The sequence below is a fragment of the Raphanus sativus genome, chromosome 9 (genome assembly GCF_000801105.2).
Source record: "Raphanus sativus cultivar WK10039 chromosome 9, ASM80110v3, whole genome shotgun sequence".
NCBI lineage: Eukaryota > Viridiplantae > Streptophyta > Magnoliopsida > Brassicales > Brassicaceae > Raphanus > Raphanus sativus.
Genome location: NC_079519.1, coordinates 3,537,247 through 3,563,495, shown reverse-complemented (window position 1 = coordinate 3,563,495; position 26,249 = coordinate 3,537,247). Strand labels below are relative to the sequence as shown.

At 29.7% G+C, this 26,249-nt stretch overlaps 3 protein-coding genes and 1 long non-coding RNA gene across 5 annotated transcripts; 1 reads left to right on the top strand and 3 right to left on the bottom strand.

Annotated features, from left to right (window-relative positions):
* LOC108846125 (homeobox-leucine zipper protein ATHB-X) lies at nt 1-2,758 on the bottom strand. The gene is made up of 4 exons (XM_018619334.2): nt 2,474-2,758; nt 2,164-2,369; nt 1,921-2,000; nt 1-414 (listed from the first exon to the last, which is right to left on the bottom strand). The coding sequence occupies exons 1-4, from the start codon at nt 2,556-2,558 to the stop codon at nt 153-155; spliced, it is 633 nt and encodes a 210-aa protein (XP_018474836.1). The 5' UTR covers nt 2,559-2,758; the 3' UTR covers nt 1-152.
* Nucleotides 2,759-6,941: 4,183 nt separating this feature from the next.
* LOC108844437 (uncharacterized) lies at nt 6,942-8,005 on the top strand. The gene is made up of 2 exons (XR_001948452.2): nt 6,942-7,539; nt 7,614-8,005. It is a non-coding gene; the product is annotated as an uncharacterized LOC108844437 (long non-coding RNA).
* A 172-nt stretch (nt 8,006-8,177) lies between these two features.
* On the bottom strand, nt 8,178-10,191 carry LOC108844204 (uncharacterized). 2 transcript variants are annotated; one of them, XM_018617426.2, is made up of 6 exons: nt 10,031-10,191; nt 9,416-9,685; nt 9,257-9,312; nt 9,088-9,166; nt 8,873-9,011; nt 8,178-8,796 (listed from the first exon to the last, which is right to left on the bottom strand). In XM_018617426.2, exons 2-6 carry the CDS (start codon nt 9,568-9,570, stop codon nt 8,491-8,493), a joined length of 735 nt encoding a protein of 244 aa, XP_018472928.1. In that variant the 5' UTR covers nt 9,571-9,685; nt 10,031-10,191; the 3' UTR covers nt 8,178-8,490. The 2 variants fall into 2 exon arrangements, with proteins under 2 accessions (XP_018472928.1, XP_018472929.1); XM_018617427.2 differs by having other exon boundaries at nt 9,416-9,688; nt 10,031-10,187.
* A 4,145-nt stretch (nt 10,192-14,336) lies between these two features.
* Nucleotides 14,337-16,851, bottom strand: LOC108846339 (CLAVATA3/ESR (CLE)-related protein 17-like). Its single transcript, XM_018619567.2, has one exon. It carries the CDS (start codon nt 14,879-14,881, stop codon nt 14,600-14,602), a length of 282 nt encoding a protein of 93 aa, XP_018475069.1. The 5' UTR covers nt 14,882-16,851; the 3' UTR covers nt 14,337-14,599.
* Nucleotides 16,852-26,249: the final 9,398 nt, after the last annotated feature.

The window sequence follows — 26,249 nt, the reverse complement described above, 5'->3', positions numbered from 1 at the left end:
AAAAGCTATAAAACTAATATTAAATAATTCCCTTGGCTCATTGGTGTAATAAATAATTAGAGAATTATGAACAAGATCCTCCTAACCATCATCAAATCTTTACTTTTTACACCTAAACAGGCGTTTCAATCTTTGACTTTTGACCGAGCCAGTCAACACAGGGTAGAGGAAGAGGAAATTGTCATCCGTGACTGGCTTCTCGGAGCTGTTCCCTCCTTCACGGCATTAGAGTCATGATCTGCTGCAGCGGTCACACGTTCACATCGAGGACACATGGTTAAAACCGAGGTGGATACTGGCTTTAGAACTCGTAGTTCTTCAACTTCTATTTGTAGCCGTCGATTTTGCTCCTTCAGTGACCCAAACCATCTCTTTAGGTACTCGCATTCCATCTCCGTATGCTTGAGCTTACTCCTATATAAAAATTTGTATGATCATACTTTAAAGTTGCTTACGTCATTTATAGTTTCTAGGTATTATCCTATAACAACGATATCTATCCATAGGCTGAAATATTTTAATGCACGCTTAACGAGGTTGGTGTTTGAAAAGTTTAGTACTTTTGTGAGACCATTCAACCGACCTTTGCTATAGCTATATGTTTATATACGTTTGTGAACTATGTGATCACATGTGATACTATATAAGTCATAAGTGATTTTATTGCCTGATTGACAAATGCCAATACGTATGATCATCTCGTCATAAATCATATTAATCTAGAAAGTGCTTCCTACTCTTGTTGTTCTTTTTTTTTGCTAAAATCCACACTCTTGTTGTTTCACAAGTGCTTTCTTATTGATACTTTTCCATGCACACATACTACTAAAACTTTATTTAGACCAAGACTCAAAACTACTAAAACGTTTTTACTAAATACCTTTTATATTTTAATTTGGGAAATTAAAAATATTTTGGTAGCAAAAACGTTAGAACCTTCTGGTTATGTTTTTATGAAACTAAAAAATAATGATAGTTTGACAAAAAAAAATAACGGTAGAACACGAAAGTTTTTGTGAAACTGAAATGGAAACATTTTGAGGGCGGCAAGCATCAAATTCACATTCGTGCCCGGTTATGGACTCCATGAACAAACAGCCACGCAACATGTATCCATATACTATATATGCATGCACTATGTACAAATGTACGTATATAAATATATACATATATACACACATTCATGTGATTTATTATGCATATATCATGAATATATGACATGAAATATATAGACATAAAGGGAAACACTGATATAGAAAAACAATGATAAAAAGGTATGTGATCAGTGTGCAAGTTTATGTTTCATTAAAGAAATATGTATAAGTTATAACTATGTGAAACAAACATCATAATTATAGTCTGGCCAACGATGGCTGAAAATAAAAAACACATCATTCATTGTTTTTAACTTTGTCCCTTATGTTCCCTATCGCTTTTTTCTTGTTGATGCATTTATTAGATTCTATATCTATATATTGATTTTTAATCACGGGACATTTATATATAGACACGTAGTCACATAAATAAGAGTACGGGCTTTTCATGTGTCGCATAAAATGCGTGATAACTATAGATGTGGGAATCAACGTGAAACACTTGGATAAAAAGAGATCCTTTACACTTTACTAGATTTTTCTAAAACTATTATTGTATATATGGTGAATGATGTTGAGAATCTAAGTAACGATCGCACACGATCCCTTTATATATAAATATTCTGTCAACGCACTCTCATTAATTAACATATATCCTGTAATCACCAAAATTCTAATTCCAAAACCCTACATATAACATGCCTCACCGTATAAGATATACAAGCCCTTTATCCTCATTATTATTATATATATATATATAATATATATATATGTGTGTATAACAAATGATGCAATACATATGAAAGCGGTAGATCCAAGTACGTACCTTGCTCTTCGATTTTGAAACCACACCTCAACTTGCCTTTGACTAAGCTTCAGAAAAGTGGCCAATTCTTGTTTCTGTTTCTGTGGTTTCATCATCATCCAACCAAAACATAATCAGCAGACTTGATCATGAAAATATTACTCTCTCTCCCTCTCTCTCTTTTTCTTTTTCCATCTCTCTTTCTCCTTTTTCAACGTAAACAAAACATATACGGAACCATCAAATTTTATGATTTATACTTACATGGGTTAAGGTATGGTTTTGTATGAAACTCTCTTCAAGAATATGCGATTGATCTTTGGTTAGACGGAGCTTTTTGCGCCGTCGGCCACCAGAGTTGCCGTCTTCGTCGTCGTAGACATGCGGTGTTGCACTGATCATGATCCACTCGCGATCTTTTTCCGTCTTTGGAGTTTGATTTATGTCCAAATCTCTCACCATGTGGTCACCTACCAAAATATAGATTTAGATATTTTTTTCATAGAAATAACTGTTTAAAATCTACATCATACATATAAAACAGATGATTTTAAGATTAATCGTTGGATCTTACCAGATGAAGGGAGTGAAGGAGATGGAGAGAAGCTTGGAATTGATATTGTTAATTCTAAGAAGCTTGAATTAGGTGAGACGGCCATAGAGGAGAGGATGAGGAAAAGCTGGAATGATCAAAATATAATTTGATGAAGAGAAAATAGTTTTTTTGGAAGAGAAAGGTAAAGTTGAAGTATTATATGATAATAGAAATGTGAGTGTGTGTATGTGTTTTTGTGTGTATATACACATGTGAGAGAGCAAAGGAGAAAAAGCCAGACAAAGGAGAAAGATTTTGTTATAAAGCGTGGAATAAGGAATTAAGCCTCATAGAATTATCAAATTTCAAAGAAAGTCCCAAAACACGACAAAAGATAAAAGTCTTAAGCTGGTGAATGAAACCAAAATAAATGAAAATAACAAATGGCAGTGTAAGCTGATAGTATTTTTTTTTTAAGGAATATAATTAAATAAAGAGGTGTATTTACCTGTAATTGGCGGACGAAATGGGTTTGACTAGGGTTGTTAGGTCAAATCATATTCGTATGATCAATTATTACGTGTTTTACCAGTTTTTAATTTCCGAGTTGTAGAATTCATTATGGTATTGGATGGAAGAGATTTTTGGAGATATTCGTGATCCAATCTGTTTTGTTTTAATAATCAATTATCTAATCTGTTTTGATAAAAAAATTAAATTTTTGTCTGGATATCCGATTCGATCCGTAAAAGTAAAATAAAAATTAGAAAATAAATAAAAATTCAAAATTATAACATTTTATTATAAAAATAAAAACTTATCTAATATTTTAAATTCTAATAAACTATTTAATAAATTTAATAAATAAAAATGCTGTAAATATATAAAATATGCATATAATGGATCTGATATCCGTTCATAATATTAATATTTGTGGTTTACTTTTATTTCGTAGAATTATGGTTATCCAGACTTTTTACTTCTAATAAAAATAGATAACTTCTCGAATTAAAATTTACGGATATTTTTTTTTCTTTTAACTTAAATTTACGGATATTTTGTAGAGTTTTAGGTGAGACAGTAACGGGTGGCCGAAGTGTTGTTTTGCGTTGAGCGTTACGAAGACAATAATCTTAGGAAAAAACGAGAATGGTCTAAGGTTAAATAGATCTTGTTGTAAATGTAGTAAAACGTATTAACTAATACCGTATTAATTATAAAAAGTACTACTATGTTGTTTAATATCTGAAACCTAATAATATACCATCTAAAGCATGAATACTCTAACATTTTTTCTTGAAAGTTCCGGAAACTATGGTTTAAATAATTATATTAATTTAACTAATGTAACATAGTTGAATACAAAAAAACATAGTTGAATATAGTTGATTATTTAACAAATATATTACATAAGTGTCTCTGATTGGACTTCTGAGTTTATTCATGTGTCTCACAAAATATATTAGGTCTAGCTAACTTTAGGGAAATAAGCTAAAGACCCTAGTTGACCAATTACAATATCATATTCATTAAGGCAATTAAACATATTATCATAACATATAATTTTAATGAATAAAATTTAAAGATGGTCACTTTAGAAAATGCATATAATACAATAATATCACTATAACTAAACACACACTTCAGTTTTTCTTTTAATAGATTATAAAGTTTTATTCTTAGCTTTATAGATTTATATAATTTTTCGAATGGTAGATATATACTCCACGCATTGTGTGCGATATAACTAACAAGTTATAGTTGGCATGCATGACTCCAGATTTCCCAAATGTCTATGTTTATTGGTGGCCACTCTTCCAATACATCCATGCCTTTCGGCTTTTGCAATCAAAGTGGACTTATATTGGGACCCATTAACTGTTTTTGTTTTATTTAACAGACCTTGATCCGGTTTACTATTTTCCTCCGGTTCTATCAGATAGTTTATATCATCCTGGTTAAGGTAATTGGATCAAAAGTGACAAGTTTACAAATCTACGTACTTCCCAAACCAACATTATTAGCTCTAGATTCGGAACTGATTTGAGTAGTAATGTGTATTCTTCTTACTATATCTATTATCGGCGTCCGTAAGATGGAACATTCCCATTTGGTATCAAAGCTTAAGGGGTTGGTTAGTGGGATCAAAGCTTAAGGGGTTGGTTAGTGGGAACTAAATTCATAATAATTGTTGAATTTTATTAAATTTTATGGTTATTGGTTTAGTTGATTTAAGATTATGTTACTATTTAATGATTACTAGATTCTGATCTGTCATTTGAAAAATTTAATTTTTATATTTATGTTATTTTTTGTAATCATATTTGTGTTTAATATTAATTTAATTTAATATAATTTTTGATAACTATATTAAATATGTCAAGTTGCATAACTATACACTTGTGTCATGTGCATTTTAGAAATTATTCTTAAACTTTATTCCTAAAGTTTACAACATATTATATTTTTTTAATAGTTACATAACATAATTAGTTAAAAATATTCGTACAAAAACTGATTCGGAATCAACCCGAAAATCAAAGTCTCATACTCTATTAGACATGACCTATATATTCGAATGATTCTTAAAGTGTTATATCCGAAAACCAATACAAATCCAACCCACACCAAAAGCCGAATATTTTTTTTGAAAAATGTTTGAAAAATATATATTTTAAATTTATTCTGTTATATATATATAAATATAATATATGTAAATGGGTTAATATGGTCTTCACTAACTTTAAGTAAAACCACATTTGATAATTACTTTTTAATCGAACAATCTATTTAAAATCCATTCAGCTAAATAAGTTTATATGAATATTTATTTCTATTAAAAGTTCACTTAAACCCTCTCTTAAGCCCTATTTTGATATCATGTGCTTTGTTAATTGATAAACTTAATGTCTATGTAAAATATTTTAAAATCTGAATAAATTAATTTTTGGTTGAATAAATCTAAAACTTTGGGCTGAGATGTAAGTTATGTTGTTGTAGTGTGATAATGATTTTTTGAAAAACTGGTGTTCAATTGTATTGTTGCTAAAAATATATGTTAAATATTATGACAAACCTTAAGTTGAAATGCTTTTATACCACTGTAAACAGATTTGAATCATACATGGACGGATTTGAGTAGAGTAATATAAGATAAAATTAAGTTTTAAATAATTTAATAAAAATTATATATAGCATTATTATTAGGACTGTGTAAAAACTGTCAAAAAGAAAAAAAAACAGTTTTAATATAATTAATGCTGATTTTAGAAGTAATATGTGGTTATTAAATTGCTATTTTACAAAGAAATAGGGAGTTATGTCTTTTTGTAGTAAATAGGGAGTTACATTTTTTTTAACTTTAAAACCATAATATTATATGCTTTTACATAATGTAAGGAGTTATATTCATTTTTGAAAGAGTAAAACATGAAAATAATTAGTTGAGCATTTTTCAATAAAAAAAAATTAGTTGAGCATAATATTTATCAATGGGTCATGATCCTGATTTAGTAGAATAGATTTAAAATATTTTTGAACATTCAAAATATTTATACATTTACACTGAACCAGCAAGCCTCTATATATTGATAAAATAATTATAATGAACTGGTTAATTTTTCTGAACCATGAACTGAATTATTTTTATGCCAAGGAACCAAAAAATATTTATACATTGAATTTTCTAGTGGACCGATTTCTATTTTTCTGTTTTAGTATATTGAAACTGTTACCCTTTAAACCCAGTGTGTGAACTGGATTTAAATATTTTTGTTTAGTATATATATAAAGAATATGAATAAAAGTGTATCAATCATTAATTAATATGAATGAAAATGGCATATTTTCGCATCAAACATTAAGAATATGATTAATTAGCGTTTATGTTAATATTAGTCGATCATTTTCATATAGTAGTATTTTATTGTCACACACTCAAATGCATTATGTAATTGTTGAGTATTATTATATGTATACGATAGAAGTGGGCTGCGAGGCGAGAAGAGGGTGGACGTTACAAAATTCAATATTATTAGTTCTTAGTTAAAAAAATAGCAGTTTGTATATTTAAAATAAATCCAATGGCAAAAATAATAATATACCAATTAGTAGTAGATGCAAAAAATAAAGATGATCATGTTTAAATAATATCGTTTAGATACAATTATAAAAATAAAATAATTATCTCCTTAAATAATGAGAATAAATAGTTGGATATAAAATTTATCAATAGTTCATGATTATGTAAGATTAAACATTCCTATTTAGTAAAGGGTTGGTTAGTGGGAACTAAATTCGTAATGATATGTTGATTTTTTTTAAAATTTTATGGTTATTGGTTTAGTTGATTTAATATTATGTTACTGATTTAATAATTATATAGTGACAAAATCTATAATTATTCAAAAAGTTTAAATTTTAATGATTTTATAATCCTACTAAATTCTAGTACTACTGAACCTTAAACTCTTTACAATCTTACTCATAAAGCAAAAACCTCAAAATATTACATATATGGGCAAAGATCTTAAAATCATTATAGTGAAAACAGTTTTATAAAATTTTTAAACATGAAAAACTTATTAAACTTTGTACAGATTTTGAAAATATCTAGAAAATTATATTTGTCTGAAAATATAAATGAAAATGACTGGTATTATTTTAAACAATGGAATAGGATGTTGAGAGACCTCAGATCTGATCATCTTTCTCTGGTTCTGGCGGTTTTCTTAGCACTGGAACCGGTCTCCTTTTGTATTTTATTTATCTTTTTGGCGGATCTGTGCACTTTCATCTAGGTTCTATGCGGTGATAGCTACGGTTCTGTTCTTTCTTTCTCTCCGATGTGGACCGGCTGTCTTTGTATGTCCTTTTGACAAGGCGTTTTTGGTTCTTAGCTGATTGGTTTGGGTTGTGGTCACTCGGGTCCTCTGGTTCTTTCTCCTAGAAGCTCTGTTTTGATTTTGTATATTCTCTCTCTCGAAGATGCCTGAGTGGTCTTGTAATTGACGCTCTTGAGATTTCTCACCTCAATCGACAGTTTTTTCGGTTCGTCTCTTACAGATCCCCTACCAGTCTACCTTGATCTGTTGTAACCGGTTCGGGTATGGAGTTAGATGGTTTGTTTGTGACCCCTTTCCTTTGTAGATGCTGGATCTTCCTATTTGTGGTTTGGCAGGAATCTTACTGCCGCTTTTCTTTTGGATGGCTCAATAATGTCTACGGCTGTTCTGTTAAAGCGGGTTTTGATTGCTCTGGAGGGAACTCACGGCTTCGACAGCCCAATGACATGCTGTGGCGAGGGTGAAGTGAGAAGTCCGGTTTCAGTCGTACTTATCTTATCTTTTGTAGTTTCTGTTAAGCTTTCAGCTATTTTGATCCTTTATGTTTAACTTGCCAGTTTTGATTCGTTCTTGTGTGGTGTTTGTGATTATCGTTTTTAAATTATCTCCCATGTGTGGGCTTTAGACTCCGGAGACATTCATGTCGTCTGCCGGCTTAAGATTCACGGAGTTTTATAAACCCCCATCTTTGTTTGTATGTTTCAGTTTCTAATCAAAATCTTTCCGAGAAAAAAAAAGGATGTTGAGAGACCAAGCAGTCTCTATCAAACGTTTTTAGAGAAGAATTAAAGGAAAAAAACATATCGACTTTATTCTCTCTATATTATACTTCTACTTTTTGAAATCAATTAATTGTTGAGAGACAAACTCTCCAATGCAGATGTTCTAAGACAGACTGAGACGCAAAAGTACTGGTTCTCTAAAGATTACAAGCTAGTAAGCTACTTGTTTTGGTTCCATACATTGAAGAATCCAAGAAGGAGAATATAGAGAAAAGAGAAAGAAAAGCAAAAGTACTGGCTCTCTAAAGATTACAAGCGACTTGTTTTGGTTCCATACATCATATGATACATTGAAGATAAGAAGACTACAAAGTAAACTAGTTATGTCGGCTGATTAATAAGCTCAGCTCAGTGAAACCGTGGTTTCTCTGAACCAAGAATATGGCAGTAGTTCCACAACTACACGATAAATATATTTGGTATCGTGGAACTACTGAAGAAGCTTATTGCAAGTCCCAACGCCAATGGCTGCAGCAAGATGCCAACCGGCGTGAATGAATGGTGTTTCAGGGAAAAGATCGTCAGCTATGAACAAAGCTCCGCCCAACAACGTAGACATCTTGTGTACGTTATGAGCCGTTTTCAAATCAGGATCCTTTAAGGCTCTCTTCGCAAATGCTACCTCCATCATTCCGGTGTGAACGGCTGAAACCACGAGAGGCTGGAAGGGTAGAGCCAAAGCTGATGCAGCCATCAAGAACTTTGGATTCTCTTCCCTAAGAGCCCTTGATAGACACTGTAAATTTTTTATTATAATTAGTCTTCCACAACTTTAGCATCTAGGCATGTTAAATATGTGTAAAAAGACTTACTACTGTCGCTGTGGCTATCATTGTGTAATCAGCCCATCTTAGATACTTCCTCAGCTTCCCTCTCGAAGAATGATATAAACTCGAAGCGACTCCAACTCCAATCAAGGAGTTTGCATACACCTTCATGTTAAGGTTTTTCCTATATATCGCTGATTTGGTTAGAAAGACTACGATTCTTTGATCTGAAATAAGATGAAACAAGAAAGGATGATTACCTTGGGGTTTGCATACCGAGAAAAATGAAAGGGAGCGATGTGATTACATTAGCAGCTGTTTCTAAGAGACTCTGATCACCTGTGAATGTGTTAACACACATGGATTGAAACAACTTAATGATCTGCAAAGGGCAAGGAAAGAACAAAGATGTTAATTATAAGAATATACCGTGGATGCAGCAATGGATAGGTCTTAGGCATGGTGGTCTTTGTTGCCAGACACGTCTGCAGAAGATGAAAAAAAAAGGAATCAAATATCTAACCTCAGACACAGATAACAACATATCTCAATATGTTTAAAAATTCATTATTTAGACGATAAACTTACTCAATGAATAGACTCTGTTTTGTTCCTGCATCTGAGGATTCAAAGCTAGATACTTGGCTGATACTCTCGAATCCAAAAGGGGAATGAGAGACCACATGAACCCCATGGATACCCTCAAGGGCTTTGCTAGTCTTGGATACACCTTGAGGGCTCATGTGGAATCTTTTTTTTTTCTTTTTTCAAGATCACAAACGCAAAACCTAAAACTTAGCCAGCAAAAGGACTTTGCTGGTCTAAGCCTTGGCTTGTTGCTACTGATTGATTCAGCTGCTGCTATGATCACCACAAGAAACAAACAAACAAACAAAAATCATCATTAGGAACATTCAAAATTGATTTGCAATCAACCAAACCAACAATCTGTTCATCTTGAAACTGTATTGTGCCAGATAACAAATTAGGTTTTTAATCCTCCTAAATTTAGACTACTCCAACTGTAAACAGCTAGCCAGAGAGATTTAACTTCTTTTTTTTTCTTTTTTTTCAGCTAATGGCCAATAGTTCATGGATTATCTAGATTCCGATTCATCACATAAAATTGATCAGGAAAGCATTGCACAGATTCAAATTCGAAAAGAGACGACGATCAAAGAGAAATAAGAGCAGAGAACAAACCTTGCGATTGATGACGATCGTGAAACGAACGAAACGGGGATGAGAGTTGTTGTAAACAGGGAGAAAAAGCTGGGAGAAGAAGACGAAAGGTGACAGTGAGAGAGAGATATGATGAGTCACGAATCTTCTTCTTCGACTCCAAAGGCATATTCTCTTCCAATCATAACAGTCGGCCGGTTTAATTCGTTTCTGTTTCTACGCTGAGATATTATTGGGTCGAACATGGGTTGGGCCCAGTGTTGCTGCTCTACTGGGCTGAAGCAATTATCCCAGTACAAATATGATAACTCTATACAATTATCACAGAAAAAATGGGATATGTTTGAAAATATGTATTTTACATGCAAAATATGTATTAAAATATATTAAAGAAACTAGATTTGAAACAATATAGGATAAATGCATTTAGATGTGTACAACCATTTGACATTTACAAAAATACAATAGATAAAAAAAATTAATAATGGATGAAGTTTGATACTCACTCTGTTTTATAATATGTTTTGTTTAAAAAAATTTCACATTGATTAAGAAAATTTAACTAAATTGTCAAACTTTCGGTTTTACTCCTATTTAATATAAATTTATTTAGTTTTATTAAATCAATAAATTAGAAAATAAGGACAAAATTAGAAATTTTATTAAATATGTGCATTGGAATGCAAACAGTTCAAACGGTGCACATTATGCAAATCAAGTGAGAGATGCAGATCATACAGATCATGTAAATCAAATAATTATTAGAGTTTTAAACTCTAAAAACAATTCAAAAAGGAAAATTATATATTTAAATAATAAAATTACAATAAAATATATCAAAACACATAAGATATAAAAGTAAAGGGAAAATTTAAATTCTACCAAAAGTTTGATATCACTTTTCAAATTTACCATTAATGATTGATTATTTTCACAAATACCATAAATTTGTGATAAAACAAACTAAACTAATTTTTCAATATTTATAGAACATTTATAAATCCAACCTCAACCCCTTAATATTAAATCTTAAACAATAATCACTAAATCTTAAACCCAAATATTAGTATATTTTTTTTATTGTTGATATTTTTGGAAAGTGGTACTTAACTTGTGGTATTTTTAACAATTTCTCAAAGATAAAATATAAATAACAATAAATATTACGCTAAAACCATGTTGTTGCATTTTTTAAATCATAATATAAAAACATTAGAATTAAACGAAATGCATCTCTTTTTCATAGTATACATATTTAAACTATTTTACTATATATTTGCATAATACATATTATTAAAATACATATTATATAAATATAATAATTTAAGTAATGTAAAAAATTATATGATGAAAATAAAAGGAGAAATACGTAAATAATGAGAATTTCCGTATTATTAGAGTTGTAAGTAAAATAAAACAAAAATATAAAAGCAGACAAATATATTTAATTAAATGTTCTTAACAATATTATTTATTGATCAAAAAGGAAGAAAGTACATGAACAACACCAAAAGTATAAAGATCAAATCTGCATGTATATTTTCTGCATTTTTGGGTAAAAGACAGAAAAATATCAAAATGCATGCAGATTTTTTGCTATTTTCTATTTAAAATCAGAAAATGTTTAATGTTGATTTTAATTTAGGAGAATTGTATGTATATATAAACTGCACTTCTCATGCTTAGGCATGGGCACGGATCGGTTATTCGGGTTTTTGAAGGTATTTGTGATTTGCTTCGTATGTTATGGATATCTAATTTTTCGATTTGCTTTGCTTCGGAAAAATACAGATATTTGGAAAAATAGATATCCAAAAAATAAATAGATATTTACAGATATTTACGGATATCTACGGATATCTCATCTGTTTTGATTAATACAAATAATCTCAAATTTTTGATACAAATTTGTTTTGTAAAATAATTTTTTCATGATATATATGATACCAATTAAAAGAAGCAGTGAATCTACATATTTTATAAATTATTTAAATTTAGTTAACAATTATAATAACATAAAACTTAAGAAAAAAATTATAATTGTCAAAAATAAATTTCTTCCTTTTATGTAATACTTTTATATAAGTAATAATGTGAATGGAATTTGTCAAATTATATGTTAGAATTATATAATTTTCTATATTTAACTCTTTTAATATAATCAAGATATACATGTGTTTATATATTGTTGGTTCGGATCGGATATTCGCTTCCCAAAATTTTAATATTTGTGATTTGCTTCGATTTAAATGGATATTAATTTTTAGCATTTGCTTTGATTCGAAAATTTACGGATATCCGAAATTTTCAGATTGAATCGAAACGAATCAAATTTAATGGATAAAATACACAGCCCTACTTATGCTGTACTATTTGAACCCTTAGGATGAAACATAAAAAAGTAATACTGTAATCGGAGTAAATACTTTTCTTCATTACATTTATTAAAAAAACATTAACTAGTATCTATATTTATTAATTCTACGCCCAATTAAGAAAAAGAGCTGGAGACCTAGCTACTTGTATGCCGAAATTAACAAGAACACACATTCTTATGAAATTAATTAACAAATGGGGGCATTTATGAACGAATATCTTTGAGACTTTGACCGATACTTATAGCTACAGAATCTTTGGGACTTCTATAAAAGTAGCATCGTAATTAAGACCGTTATCTGTCGCGATGATACATTTATAAGTATAAGTTGCTCAATACTTAAATGTAACCAAATGAGTACTGTATTTTAATCTCGTTTACACAATTCACGATGAGTTCCTAACGTTATTGGTCTCCGTTGGTTGACAAAACAAATCCGGTCTTAAAAATTCAAGTTTCCGTCATGTTTTCAATCTTTATCATGTCGGCTCTCGATGTTGCTACTCTTGAACCGATTTTGTCTTCCCCTTTTCTTGAGATGACATTTGATTTTTGTCTTAATTAGTGCATGTTTTTCATATATATAATGTCATTAATTCCTTTTTAACAAAAACACACACTGTAACTAAACGTTGTGTGTAGACCACATGGTATTGGACTTGGGCATGTTTATCTGTTTTGGTTGCAAAGTTTTATTTAGAAAGGAGTCTTGCTCACTTCTGAATTGATCTATCTAGCGGTGCCAAATCTTAAAAAAAAAGAAGATTATGAACATTTATTGACGCGACTGCGTATGAAGAGGGGAACGGTAAAGAAAAGAGGCAGAGAGCAATTAAGACGGTGGACAGCGTCACAGCCATGGCCTGACCATTTCTCTACTCCATACGTATATGCTTTATATTACAAATTAATATTACCCCGGTGTCCTTCAATCCCTTTAATTCCTCCACTTACTAGACATAAATTTTAAACCTGTAGACATAAATAATGAATGATGACGATAAAATTTTAAAATAGTTCAAATAGAATCTAGTCAGAGAGAAATTATGGATGCTGTGAATAAAGTCACAGAACTATTTTCTTTATCATGTGTAAACTTTATTTTTGCATTAATTTCTCACTAAACATTTTTGGAAGATATTTCACTTTTTTAGTTTTTTTTTATCAGGGGTTGTAAAATCACATTTAATCTGTTAGGAGTGTTCATTATACATGTTTACAACTTCAGTGGATTTAAAAATAATAATGAATTCAATCTAATTATACTACTATCCATTTGAATCCTTAAATCCAATTCTTGTTCATAATAACTATTGTATCTTGTTTGAATCCGGAGATGTATTGTATCTTAACGTTCTATGGTGGCAAAAAAAAAGAAAAGAAAAATGTTCCCCCAGACCATGTTTGTAAATGGTTGGTACGAAATGTCAAATTCTTTAGTAACAATGTCAAATTACACTTTTTCATACTAAAAACCACTTTGACATACACATGTATTGCTGAGTTTTATAATTGTATACATAAGTGTAAGATGGAGTCATGGAGGATCTTTTATGCACTTTGCAGATTTGTCAAATGAATAGTCATGATGAGCAGTTGATTGATCTAATCACTGTACCAGTATTGGTTCTAGTAATACTAGTATAGAGATAATTATTGAGACTCATAATTATTCATACTAACTCATTTGGTAGCTAGGGGTAGGTGTATGTTGAATAAAAAAGGATTCATGAAGGCAGATGAAGAAAATTAATACGGACTGGAGCTAAAACACCAAATGATGATTATAGGAAACACAACCACATTATATCCGTTGGTTAATACTTAGCCAATTCGATTTTTTTTTCTTTATTTATGTAGAACATAAGATAAAATAATCTCCTCCTTTACATGACTTGATTAAAACAAACAAAAAACACCATATTTTAACGGAAAATGAAATTTAAGGAATGAGTGGTGAGTAACCTTTAAACTCTTAATACTAACATTAGTAGAGTTCTACATAACCGAACTAACCGTACACAAAAAGCTAAAATGGTTATATGCTCCATGACATACAAAAAGAGGATTCTAACTTACAAAATCTATGACATTCTTGATTTTACACTAAGGTAGGTTTGGGTCTTGATCGGCGTCTAGCGTTTGCGTCTTCTTGTAGTCTTCGTAGGGTGGGTGCGGAGAGTAGTGGATAATAATAGCTCGTAAAAGTTAGTTCAGTTGTGGAGAGGATTGGGACCCGTGTGAACTACTCTCTTGTCGTCTCCATAAATGTACTCTTCTCTGTTCAACGGCCCACGAAACGGCGTCGTTGCGTACACCAGAGTCTTTCTCGGCGGCCGGAAGACGAAATGGCGACGAGAATCAACAGAAGCTGATGATGAGGACAAGCATATCTGAAACATGACAACCAAGAAGAAGAAGAAATATTTGATGGTCATGTCCCATCTTCTACTTTTCCTTCTTTGTCTCTCTCCACGTACCAACACGTAAGTCATCTCAGAGAAGCCACAAAACAGACGAACATGAAGACAAACAAAACAACTGGGACAGTCCAGGTCAAACGAAGCTGGAGACTTCTTCTAAGGACAGAAGAGAGAAGATAGAATAAAAAGGGTTTTTGGAACTCAACTTTTTGTCTTGTGGGTAAAAATAAGACTTTGACTTGGTTATAGTTGGTTTATTTTGGTGGTGGGTCTTCGGATCCTTCTAAGATCTGCACTGTTCTTTCCTCTAAAAGGTAAAAGCTTTTACAAGAATTCTCTATTTGTCTCGGAAGTCGGTAGCAAAGAGAGAGAGAGTGTTGTGTGTGTGGTTAGGTCTGTGGAAGAACGTACGACAGGCGGTATTAATAACGGCTGTCACTCCTTTGCGTTTATTCGATGGAAGAGTTTTCGAAAGCACTACCTTCTTTTTACTGTTTTTCGTCTTCGTTTTTTGTTTCTGTATTGTCAAGTTTGGAGGAAACCTAAGTAGTATAATAGTTTCTCTCATCTTATTAACTTAGCCAATAGACTTATTTATACAAATTACATAACTTGTCTAACAAGTTCTTTACATAATAGAATAGGAAACCTAACTTATACATTAATGATATATTTCCTAATAGTTACATCCAAATATATTCGGGGCGATCTCGTAATCCCCGAGATCTCTCAATACCCTCCCGCAAGCTCATACGTGGTAACACGTATGAGATTGGACAATCATCAAATCATCTTCATGGTGTTTATACCCTACCATAAGGCCATCAGTAGCGTTTATACCTCGTCACGGTCATCAATAGCGCTTATACCTCGCCACGATCATCGATTCAATGAAGAATACTATAGTAGTTGTGTATCTCATAATCTCATGCTACCAAGTGAACTGAACGAACCCTTCTGATTCATGCTCAAAGTCTACAGCAGCAACATCATCAATTCATCACTCCATCGGATCAGTATATACCCGTTGAAGTCATTATCAATCATCTTCGTAACTACCACCAAATTCGTAGTAGATTAATAGTCATAAAGATTTGTAAAACTCCAAATGTGAATATGAACCGACCATCAAAGATCCATGCTCATAATTCACGTAGTGTCATCAATTATAAGTAGCCCTCTTTTGTAGTATGAGACCACGTTCTCTCGTCTTTTTTTTTTTTTTTAATAACAAAACCAAAAGAGAATAAGAAGAAGAAAACCAAAAAAAGCTTAATTATGATAATCAAACTCGTTGTCACAAATAGAAAAAGAATCAACAGATAAAATTCCAAACTGAAAGCAAACGTGAAAACTCTTTTTTTTTTTAATTTAGAAAAGAATAACAAAACCATAACCCATAGGATATTGGATCTTTGGCTCTGATACCATGTCAAGTTTGGAGGAAACCTAAGTAGTATAATAGTTTCTCTCATCTTATTAACTTAGCCAATAGACTTATTTATACAAATTACATAACTTGTCTAGCAAGTTTTTTACATAATAGAATAGGAAACCTAACTTATACATTAATGATATATTTCCTAATAGTTACATCCAAATATATTCGGGGCGATCTTGTAATCCCCGAGATCTCCCAATATGTATTTTATTTTTCTTTCAAAACATTACTACTTTCATGAACGTGAATTTTGACGTACTAAAATCATCTCCAATGATTTTCATAATTTTAAAGAAAATATGATATAAATTCAAAATGAGTTTATTATTTGCCATAGTGGTTCTTTTTATTTCCTTTTTGATACTATTTAACTAGAGTTTAAACCACATACTTGTACAAATTTTGATTTCAACTTTTTCTTACATATAATTTGATGACATTATAAACACACATAAATTTTGGATATTTTAGGTTTATACAAACCTACCCGGACACAAGGATCCGACTCAGACCTTGTCCAAAAATGAATAATGTTTTAATGGAGTTTAATTTTAAAACAAAAAAACTGATATAAAAAATCGTTGAGTGGGTACCTCATGCCATGTCTAAATAATTTTTTTTTCTTAACCAGTTTGAATTCTTTCACAATGAAACAATTACATTCAAACCATAAATTATTGTGGTTAACCCCTAAAATAAATGATGTCGAATAATTATTGAAATACAATTAATGAAGTAGTAAGGAAAAGTGAAAAAATGAAGAAGCAATAAAATACTTAAAAAAGAAGTAGGTAAATTCAGTTTTGTACTTTCGTACTAAATGATGTCAGAATTATTTGAAAAAAGAAAATGAAGTACTTAATATTAGTTTTTAAAATTAATAATATGTAAGAAATCAATTAAAAACAGATAAATATTGTTTTGTACTTCAGTTTTAATATACTAGAGCTTGATCCGCACATTCGCGCAGATATTTATTTTTTATTTTTTCATAAATAAATATTTATTTGTATGTGATAATATATTTTAAAATTTACATGTTTAAATGATTGTTTAATATGATATTTCTAAACATAATATTTTTATAGTTTATATTAAATAGTTTTGTTTTATCTAGTATACCATCAATTGTATCATCCATAGAACATGACCCACATATCCGCATAAATGTATTTTTAGTTTTTTACGGACCAAAATTTTATGATAATGTATTAAAATTGTTTTATATAGTATTTAAAATATATGGTGCTATATGTTTTATTTTTTTCAGCACTTATGATACTAAATTTATATTGGACTGTTATTTATATAAAAATATATGTAATATAATATATTTTATATTAATCTGTATATTACATAAATCATTCTTTTGTGGCTCTTATTTTAGTTATTGTTAACAAATAATAAAAATATAATTATATAATTATATATCTTCTAAATCAATATTGTTGATTAACTATTTAAAGCTGGTTATTAATTATTTCCAAACATGTATATTAAATAAAATAGGAAAAATAAATAATTCTAAAAGCTAGGTTTATTAATTATTGCTACCATGATTTTTAGTTAGAATTTAATTTTAGAAATATATTAATTAAATAGAAAGAGATAAATAATCGTAAAAGGTAGGTTAAAGTTAATTAACAATTTTAGTAACATGTCATTGTAAATAAATTGAAAAACTAAGAGATATTTTACTTTTGTACTTCTGTTTTGATAATATAGATAGAATAGAGTTTGATCCACGTATGCGCGTGCACCTGCCCGCATATTTGTTTTTATATTTTATAAATAAATATTTATTTGTATATATGATAATATATTTTTAAATTTATTTGTTTCAATAATTTTTAATACAACATTTCTAAACACAATATTTTATAGTTTTATTAAGTAGTTTTGTTTTATCTAGTAAACAATCAATTGTATCATCCATATTTTTAGAATATGATTTATATATCCGCAAAAATGTATTGTTATTTTTTAGGGATCAAGGTTTATGATAATGTATAATAAAACTGTTGTATATACAATTTAAAATATACGGTGCTATATATTTTGTACTTTTCAACATTTATCATACTGTGTTTATATTGATATATTATTTATATAAAAATATATGTAAGATAATATATTTATATATTATATATATATAAATGTTTCTTTTTATGTGGCTCTTAATTTTGTTATTACTAATAAATAATAAAAATTTTAAATTGATCAATTGTTTAAGAATTTTATTATAATAAGATACAAATGATTACAAAATCATATATAGAAAATAAGATATATATATATATATATATATATATATATATATATTAAACTATATACCATATAAAATATATGAATATTTTAATTTCAAAATTTGCAATGAATTTTAAAGAATGATAATAAATTTTGAAATTATTAAAATTTACACTGAAAATTTTGTTATGAATAATTTATTTATTTTCCTATAAAAGAAACATATAATAATAACCCATATGATTAGGATGTTTCATTTAATATATGCATATTTAAATATATATTGTATATCAATTTTAATATCACTTTTAAATTTAATTATATACCATAAAAATATATACAAGTGGTTATTTAGATTTATTGACCATAAGACGATTGTAAATTAAATTTTGTTCAAAAATAATTGTAAATAAATAAAAATGATTGCTTTTATTTATGCTGTTGTGCTAATTTAATTATATACATAATAACAAATGATTTAATATATTTTATTATTTGTAATTTCATAATATGCAAAAATGTAAAATAAATAATATTAAATAAAAATAATTTGTTTATACAGAGTTTATCCCGTGCAATTTCAAACAAGCAAATAGTCTAACCCCCTATCATTTTACTGGGTTTACGGTCAAATTATAGCACCAGTTCTTTAATTATTTTGTGCCACCAACTTTTTGTTATAAATATAGCTCAAGATAGTAGTATATAATACTATTTAAACGATGCTAAAAATGTTGACAAAAAAAAAAAACGATGCCAAAAAAAAATACTATTTAAACACGAGCAATAGAACAATACCAAAATTTAGTGAAGCCCATTCGCTGAGAAACAACAAAATAAAAGCCCGTTACTTTCTGTTACAGCCTCACTGAAATTGAATTTTTGGCAACACTGAAATTGCAGCAGATTTCTCCGGTATCACCAGCAAACACATAATTTATAGTTGATATATATTAGTTATTGACATTTTGAAGAAATCATAAAAAATGTTTCAGTCGTTTCGAACTGTTCCGAAACTCTTAGAATCAAAACCCAGTTCCGGCTATATTCGTAACTGCGGGCAGTTATGAAAGTATCCAGAGACGTTCGCATGTGCAGACGGTTATGGAAGTATAAACATAAAAAAAATATTCAATAAAAAATTTAAGTTAAAATAATAGAAATAGTAAGCTGTATATATTATTATATTCTAATATATATTATAAATTTTAAAACAAAAATATTTTCTATAATTTAAAAATTTTAAAAGTATAATTTTATAAATACTTTTTTATGTTTTTTTTCTAAAATGACATCCAATTTATGATATTTCCAGCAGTTTTCATTTTAATGAAACATGAAGGAGAAAAACACACGTGTATCTCAAACTAATGCTTATTATTGATATATTTTAAACTATTTGTCACTGTCAAATAACATATACAAATACATCTCTAAAATAACAATGATTTTTTTTTGAAACTAAAAATAACTATGATTTTCACCATCAAACTTACAAATATCTTCATATTAGGACATTTTTACATAATCAATTATTAATATTTAAAGTTTGTCTAACTCGCTAAACAAAGGTGAAATATCAATTTAATGAGTAATCATGATGTTTATGAAGCATCAGTTTAGATAATGAATGAGTAATAAGTTATTTTCCTAGAAAAAAATATATTTAGACGCTATAAAAAAGCTTCTTTCTATTATTATAATGCGAAATATACAAATAATTTATGTGTGTACAAACGATTGTGGTAGTTAAGTGATATCTTGTGCATTTGTATGTTTTTAGCTTTGATATCTTGCATATTTTGATCATGTAGAATAGGATTTAGGCATTTTTAGGTTGTATTTTGCATGCATAAGTCCTTATCAGGTGTTGGAGCATGCTATGGAGTTCTTGGAGGTGTTTGAGGTCAGTTATGGATCAAAAGAGGTGAAAGACGGGCATTGTGCAAGTTAGTGGCTGGAGCGGGGTGCTTGGAGCGGGTACAAGACTCCGATGTGGTGTCTAGAGCGGGGTAGAGCAGTCTGATGCAACGGGGTTCTATACATCGCTCGGGTTGACGACGAGAAGCGAGGTGATGAGGCTGGAGCGGGGTCTTGCAGCGGTGTCACAACACCGGTGTGGAGGTCAGAGCGGGGTCGAGCAAGTGAACGGAGCGGGGTCACCAAGTCCGCTCGGGTTTACAGCGAGAAACGAAGCAAAATGGCCGGAGCGGGGTTGTGCCGCAGGGTCGTGACACCGCTGCGTGTTTTTGACTTGTGCGATTTGTAATGTTTTTAAGGGCTTTTAGACTTTTTATTATCAACCATTAGGGTTTGGAAGGATCATATAAATACTTTTTAGACCCAAATGATGAGATTATCTTATTATCTCTTGAGAAAACACAAACCTTTTGGTGAAAAGTTCTTTCCTTTGAATCAAATCATCACTTTGTTCTTGTGTTCTTGAGTTATTTTAAGTTCTTATTTTCTTTCTTTTCATGATTAAGCTTGAATCTCTTATGGGTTTGAGAGGAATCATGGTGATTAGTGAGTAGTCCACTTTAGGATTCATGGGTTAGGGAGATCAAGGGTGATTAAGCTAGATCTAAAGGGTTTTATGTTTTATCTATCTATTTCCTTGCTAGTAGAGTGATCTTATTGCTTCTTTTGAGTTGGCCTCTCAAAGGTTGATCTCTAGACATTTCACACCCGGAAGGTGTTTGATGAAATGTCTGAGTCAACTCTTCTAAGCTCTTAACACACTTTGCCAAAGGAATTTGTTGTTAAAGGTGTTAAGATGGCTAGTAGGCTTGATTTTAATGATTGCTTTAGTAATATTCAACCAAAGGGATTTGATGCTTGAGTTGCTTTAGCAAATGAATATTCATCTAGGGATAGAGCTTGTTTAGTATTGTGCCTAGGCCTAAGATTGCTAGATTGATTGAAAGTCATCCCCTTTAGTTCAAAACTTGATCACCCAAAATCTAATCCCTATTCCCATGAGTTCTCCCATCTCATAATCAAAGAAAGTTTACTGTTTTACTGCATTTTAGTATTGCTCTAGTTTAAAACTCATCTCACTTTTGGTTTGCACTTAGATTAAGCATGTATTTGTATTCTCAGTGCATTGAAATCACCTAGGATTGGTTCGACATCTCATATACTACTGCATTTGATAGGGACCCGAAAAGTTCTGTTATCATTAAGTTGAGGCATTTAAATAGTTACAGATATTTATCTAAATAACTACAATAATAACTTTAAACAATTGCAAGAGTTCATTTAGACAATTACAACTTTTTAGATTCTGTACTATTTTCAAATCTCTGGACAAAGTAGAATAGAATTATTTATTATTATTTCCAATTTGAAAGTATTTTGAAAGTGACCTATAAATGAAATTATGTTATAAATATTATTACTAAAAGCTATTCATATAAGTATTCCAATTCAGACATTTTAAAGCTTAAATTATAACCACAAATAGCAATAAATATTTTTATAACTCTTAAAATCTCCTACGTACGACCAAAACAATGATAATGTACACTAAATTTTCCTTTTCTCACCAGGGATCCCAGCCTGGATACTGGAGAAATAGTTTATGCATTAAGGGATACCTAAACCTTCCTCTTATCCAGAATGTTCACTTTGCCTACACTCTCTGCATCCTAGTTGAGCTTTCATGACAAGTTTTATGCATGGCTGATCTAAAAGTAAAATTATAAACATCTTAATGAACACATCGTTGGTGCTGTCCAAGAAAAAAAGCATACATCGTTGGTTTCTTCATATGTTTACATTAGTGGTCTTAGTTTACAGAGGGACAGATGGCAGGATAATTACATTACGAATAGATTCATATTTATTGTAATGCAATGATTTTTAGCATTGTAAATATTGAAATCTGATAGAAACTTGACGATCTTTACACTTCTTCAAGTACAAACTTCCCCACTTAAACGCATGCACATGCATATGAGTTCTTCTGGTGAACATCGCGAATCAATTACTAAAGAAACAGAATTAGGAAACTAAATATGAAACAATGAAAATTGAGTAGACTGCAATGCAAAAGAGAAGAGAGAAAAGGAAAGTCACAAGCGGATTGGTCGTCCAAAAAATAAGATGCAATTCACCCCATCTCCTCTCCACATTACTAACCATTCAAAAAGAGAATGGATCACAGAGACATTCAAATACCAAACGGTGAAAAGAGAAGCAAACTTATAGATATGAAACTAAAAACAGTCAGCTAAAAGATTATCAGAGTCAGAGAGAGACATTAAGCGGAGTTACCGGTGTGGTTACTCGTTATTAATTTTCAGCGTCCTACTTTTTGGGTTTGACTGAATAAGAAAATCTGTGTTGACTTGATTTTTCTGTACTTGCCGTGGTGATATATGTAATTCCCAATCGCTGCTTTTTGTCGCAACATTTATAAAACGCATGGCTTATGTCGGAAACAATTTTGAGATTCTGGATGGAAAGATGGATTGCGAGAAGATGAACGTAAGAATGATTTAACACATCTATGAATTGTCACCAAAAAACATATGACCGGATTTGGGTGTTGACGAAGCGGAGAAAAGTAAAATCTGAAGAGGGAGAAGGAGCAAATGAGAGCATCTGATGAATGAACTACTACAACAAACTGAAACCTGTACTGTTAATTCTATTAATAAGTTTGTGAAAAGAGATGACTCTTGAAGGAGATAATAACGGTTATCCAATTTGTGTAAGCGGGACTTTGAGGAGCTATGACATGTGAATTGAAGACGACAATTGAATCGATAAGGTCTGAAGATGCCGATTGACTCAAAGACGTCATACTCTTATCTTAAACAAAATAAAGGCCATTAGAGCACCATTAACCAGGGTGGTTTAATGGTTGCTTAACAATATTTTAATTAAAGAAAAGAAGGAGAGAGAAGAAACAGAAGGAAAACATCGCTTAATTAAGCGTCTGTGTGTTGGGTTTTTTGTGGGCTTCATGATGCGTGGCGACCCACAATTGATCTTTTTAAATTTTTTTTTTTTATTCACTCAGAAAAAAAAAATTTACCTTTTAGCACTTTTTTTTAAGCCACCAGTGTTGATGATGATCTTAGATTATCTTGTCCAAACAAACTCCATCGTCTGATATTCGATTTTTTTCCTATAAAAAATAGATGACGTCATTGGTTAAAAAACAGGTTTGCTATTATATATAGATTAAAGACATGTGATCATGGTTTGATGGTAGGTGAGTTTTGGGTTGCTAAGAAATTTAAGTTTGAATGTATCTTATTACATTTTTTCATATGGTCGTGTGCATCTGAACCTTATCTATTGGATCTATCTGAATATCGAAGAGAAAATCTATACGTAGACTGTATTCTTCTTTAGAAATAAGTTTAAATCTTTCTATAAGTTCAGAATTACCTTAACCTACTCTTCTTTAGAAATAAGTTTAAATCTTTCTATAAGTTCAGAATTACCTTAACCAAAGAAGACATCCTAAAGTTGTAGTTTCTGCAGAGAAGATATTTTTTTGGGTGTAAATATTAAAATTTATACCATTTTCTGAGTTATTTTAATGTTGTGAAATTTAACTTATTACGACATGAAAATAAAAGAGAAAGGAGGGGAAACAAACAAAGACGAGAGACGGAGAAAGGAGGAAATAAAGAGAGACAGCCCCTGATCACCACGGGGCCACGAAAACAATCATGATATTGATTTTATTATGTTTTGGGTTTTCAACTCACCAAAGGTCATCTCTAGCTATAAATTTCATTTCGAGGAAAGATATCCTCATAATGACGATTTGAATATGGGTTGTTCCAACGAAAAAAAATAAATATGTTTAAATGTTTTTATATATCACATGGTAGTCTTAAAAAAAAATCATTAATAATACTCTCTCTCTCTATCACTATAAGTGATGTTTAAGATTTTAGCACGTAGATTAAGAAAATACTAACTTTTATAAAATGTACACTGGTTATATACAAATATCATTAAATGAGAATAGTTCAACCAATAAAAAAAAACATCATTTTGTAGTTGGTCACAAAATTCAAATGCTATTAAATTCTACATAGAATAGTGAGAACATCAATTATTTTGGAACAAAAGAATTTTTTTAAACACCACTTAATGTGATACAGAGGGAGTAATTCATTACAGACACTAAATTTTTATAGCTAAACAATAAAAAATCACTAGTTTCTTAAAAATATATATCAACTAGAAATAGAGTTACGTAATGGTTATACATACACCTAATATTTATATTTTACTAGTATTCTTTTATATTAGTAATTTTGGTTTTGATTTTAACATATTTACATATTAATGTATTAATAATAATATATTTGAATATTTAAGCAAAATATAATTATAAAGATTAATATGATGCAAAAGAGTAAAACTATGTAACTAATATTAGTAAAATTATAGGCAGGTTAAATATTTTTATTGACTAAAATGAAACGTAAATATTATTTATTAGGTTTTGAATAGCTATTCAAAATTTCAAAATTTGAAGGTTTGAAATTTTATTGGAGATAAAGTACCTTAAAATTTAAGAATTTGAAAATACGTTGGAATTGTTCTTTTTTTTAGTCAACTGATGGAATTGTTCATATTGGTCTTGTTTCTTTGTATACTCCTTATGTTTTAAATTAATCTGTGTTTTGAGTTTTTCACACTTATTAATAAAACACAATAAGTATTAGTATTAAATGTATAGTCTTTTGTGATTAATCATTTTCAATAACTTTCAACCAATCAAAATTTGATAAATACAATTGATTTTCTTGAAATTTACAATTTATTATTATTATATATTAAAAATTGTATTAAAGATGTAAAATACATATTTTGAAATTTTTTTTTTAAAACATGGATTAATTGAAAACGAAGGGAGTATTAATTAATTGTTTCTTCAACTACCAATGTAAAACTTAATTCATTCATTAATAATTCACTTCACTAATACATAGACAATTATAAAAAATATCATTCACGGAGTGGCCCAATATTAGATGGTGCTGATATTTTCATTATTTTTATGATTTCAAATTAAAATCAATTATCGATAAGTGAATTGACTTATTATGTAATTAATTAATTATTTATGAGAAATTATCAAGACTACCATATTTCTAATATGATTTTTCATAATTATCTTAACCACATTTACCTTTATTTGAGATATGGAGTTTTGGAACGTGGAGTTTATGATTTTAGTAAATATATAAATAGATACATAAATTCTTTTTTTTTATTTTTATAGAAAATAGATTCAAAAATAATATTAAAATCTCTAAAAGAAAATTTGCAAAAAAGAAATTTAAAAGAAATTTATAAAAGAGTTCGAATTTGAAAAGTTATAATTTGAAAACTATAAAAATATTATATTTTTTTTTACTTTTTAAGTAGTTATTTATGTTTATATATCTGTAAAACGAGAGTTTAATAGTCTTTTGTCTCTTAAATAGAAACTTTATTTTTGAAAATGTTTCTTTAACAAAGATAAACATGATTGATTAATGACACTAAAAATGTGGTAAAAGCAAAATTTCTCAAACCATAATTACAACATAAACAAAAAAAATAATCCTACACAAACCTAGATGTAGGGATGAAATGACAATTAATATGTATCACTATATTGTACAGGGTGTAATCTAACTATTAATATAGTTAATAATAGTTTTGTGTTATAGGATCAAATTCCCGATAAACGAACAATCCTTTACTATTTTGTATTAGTTTTGTTAAGAG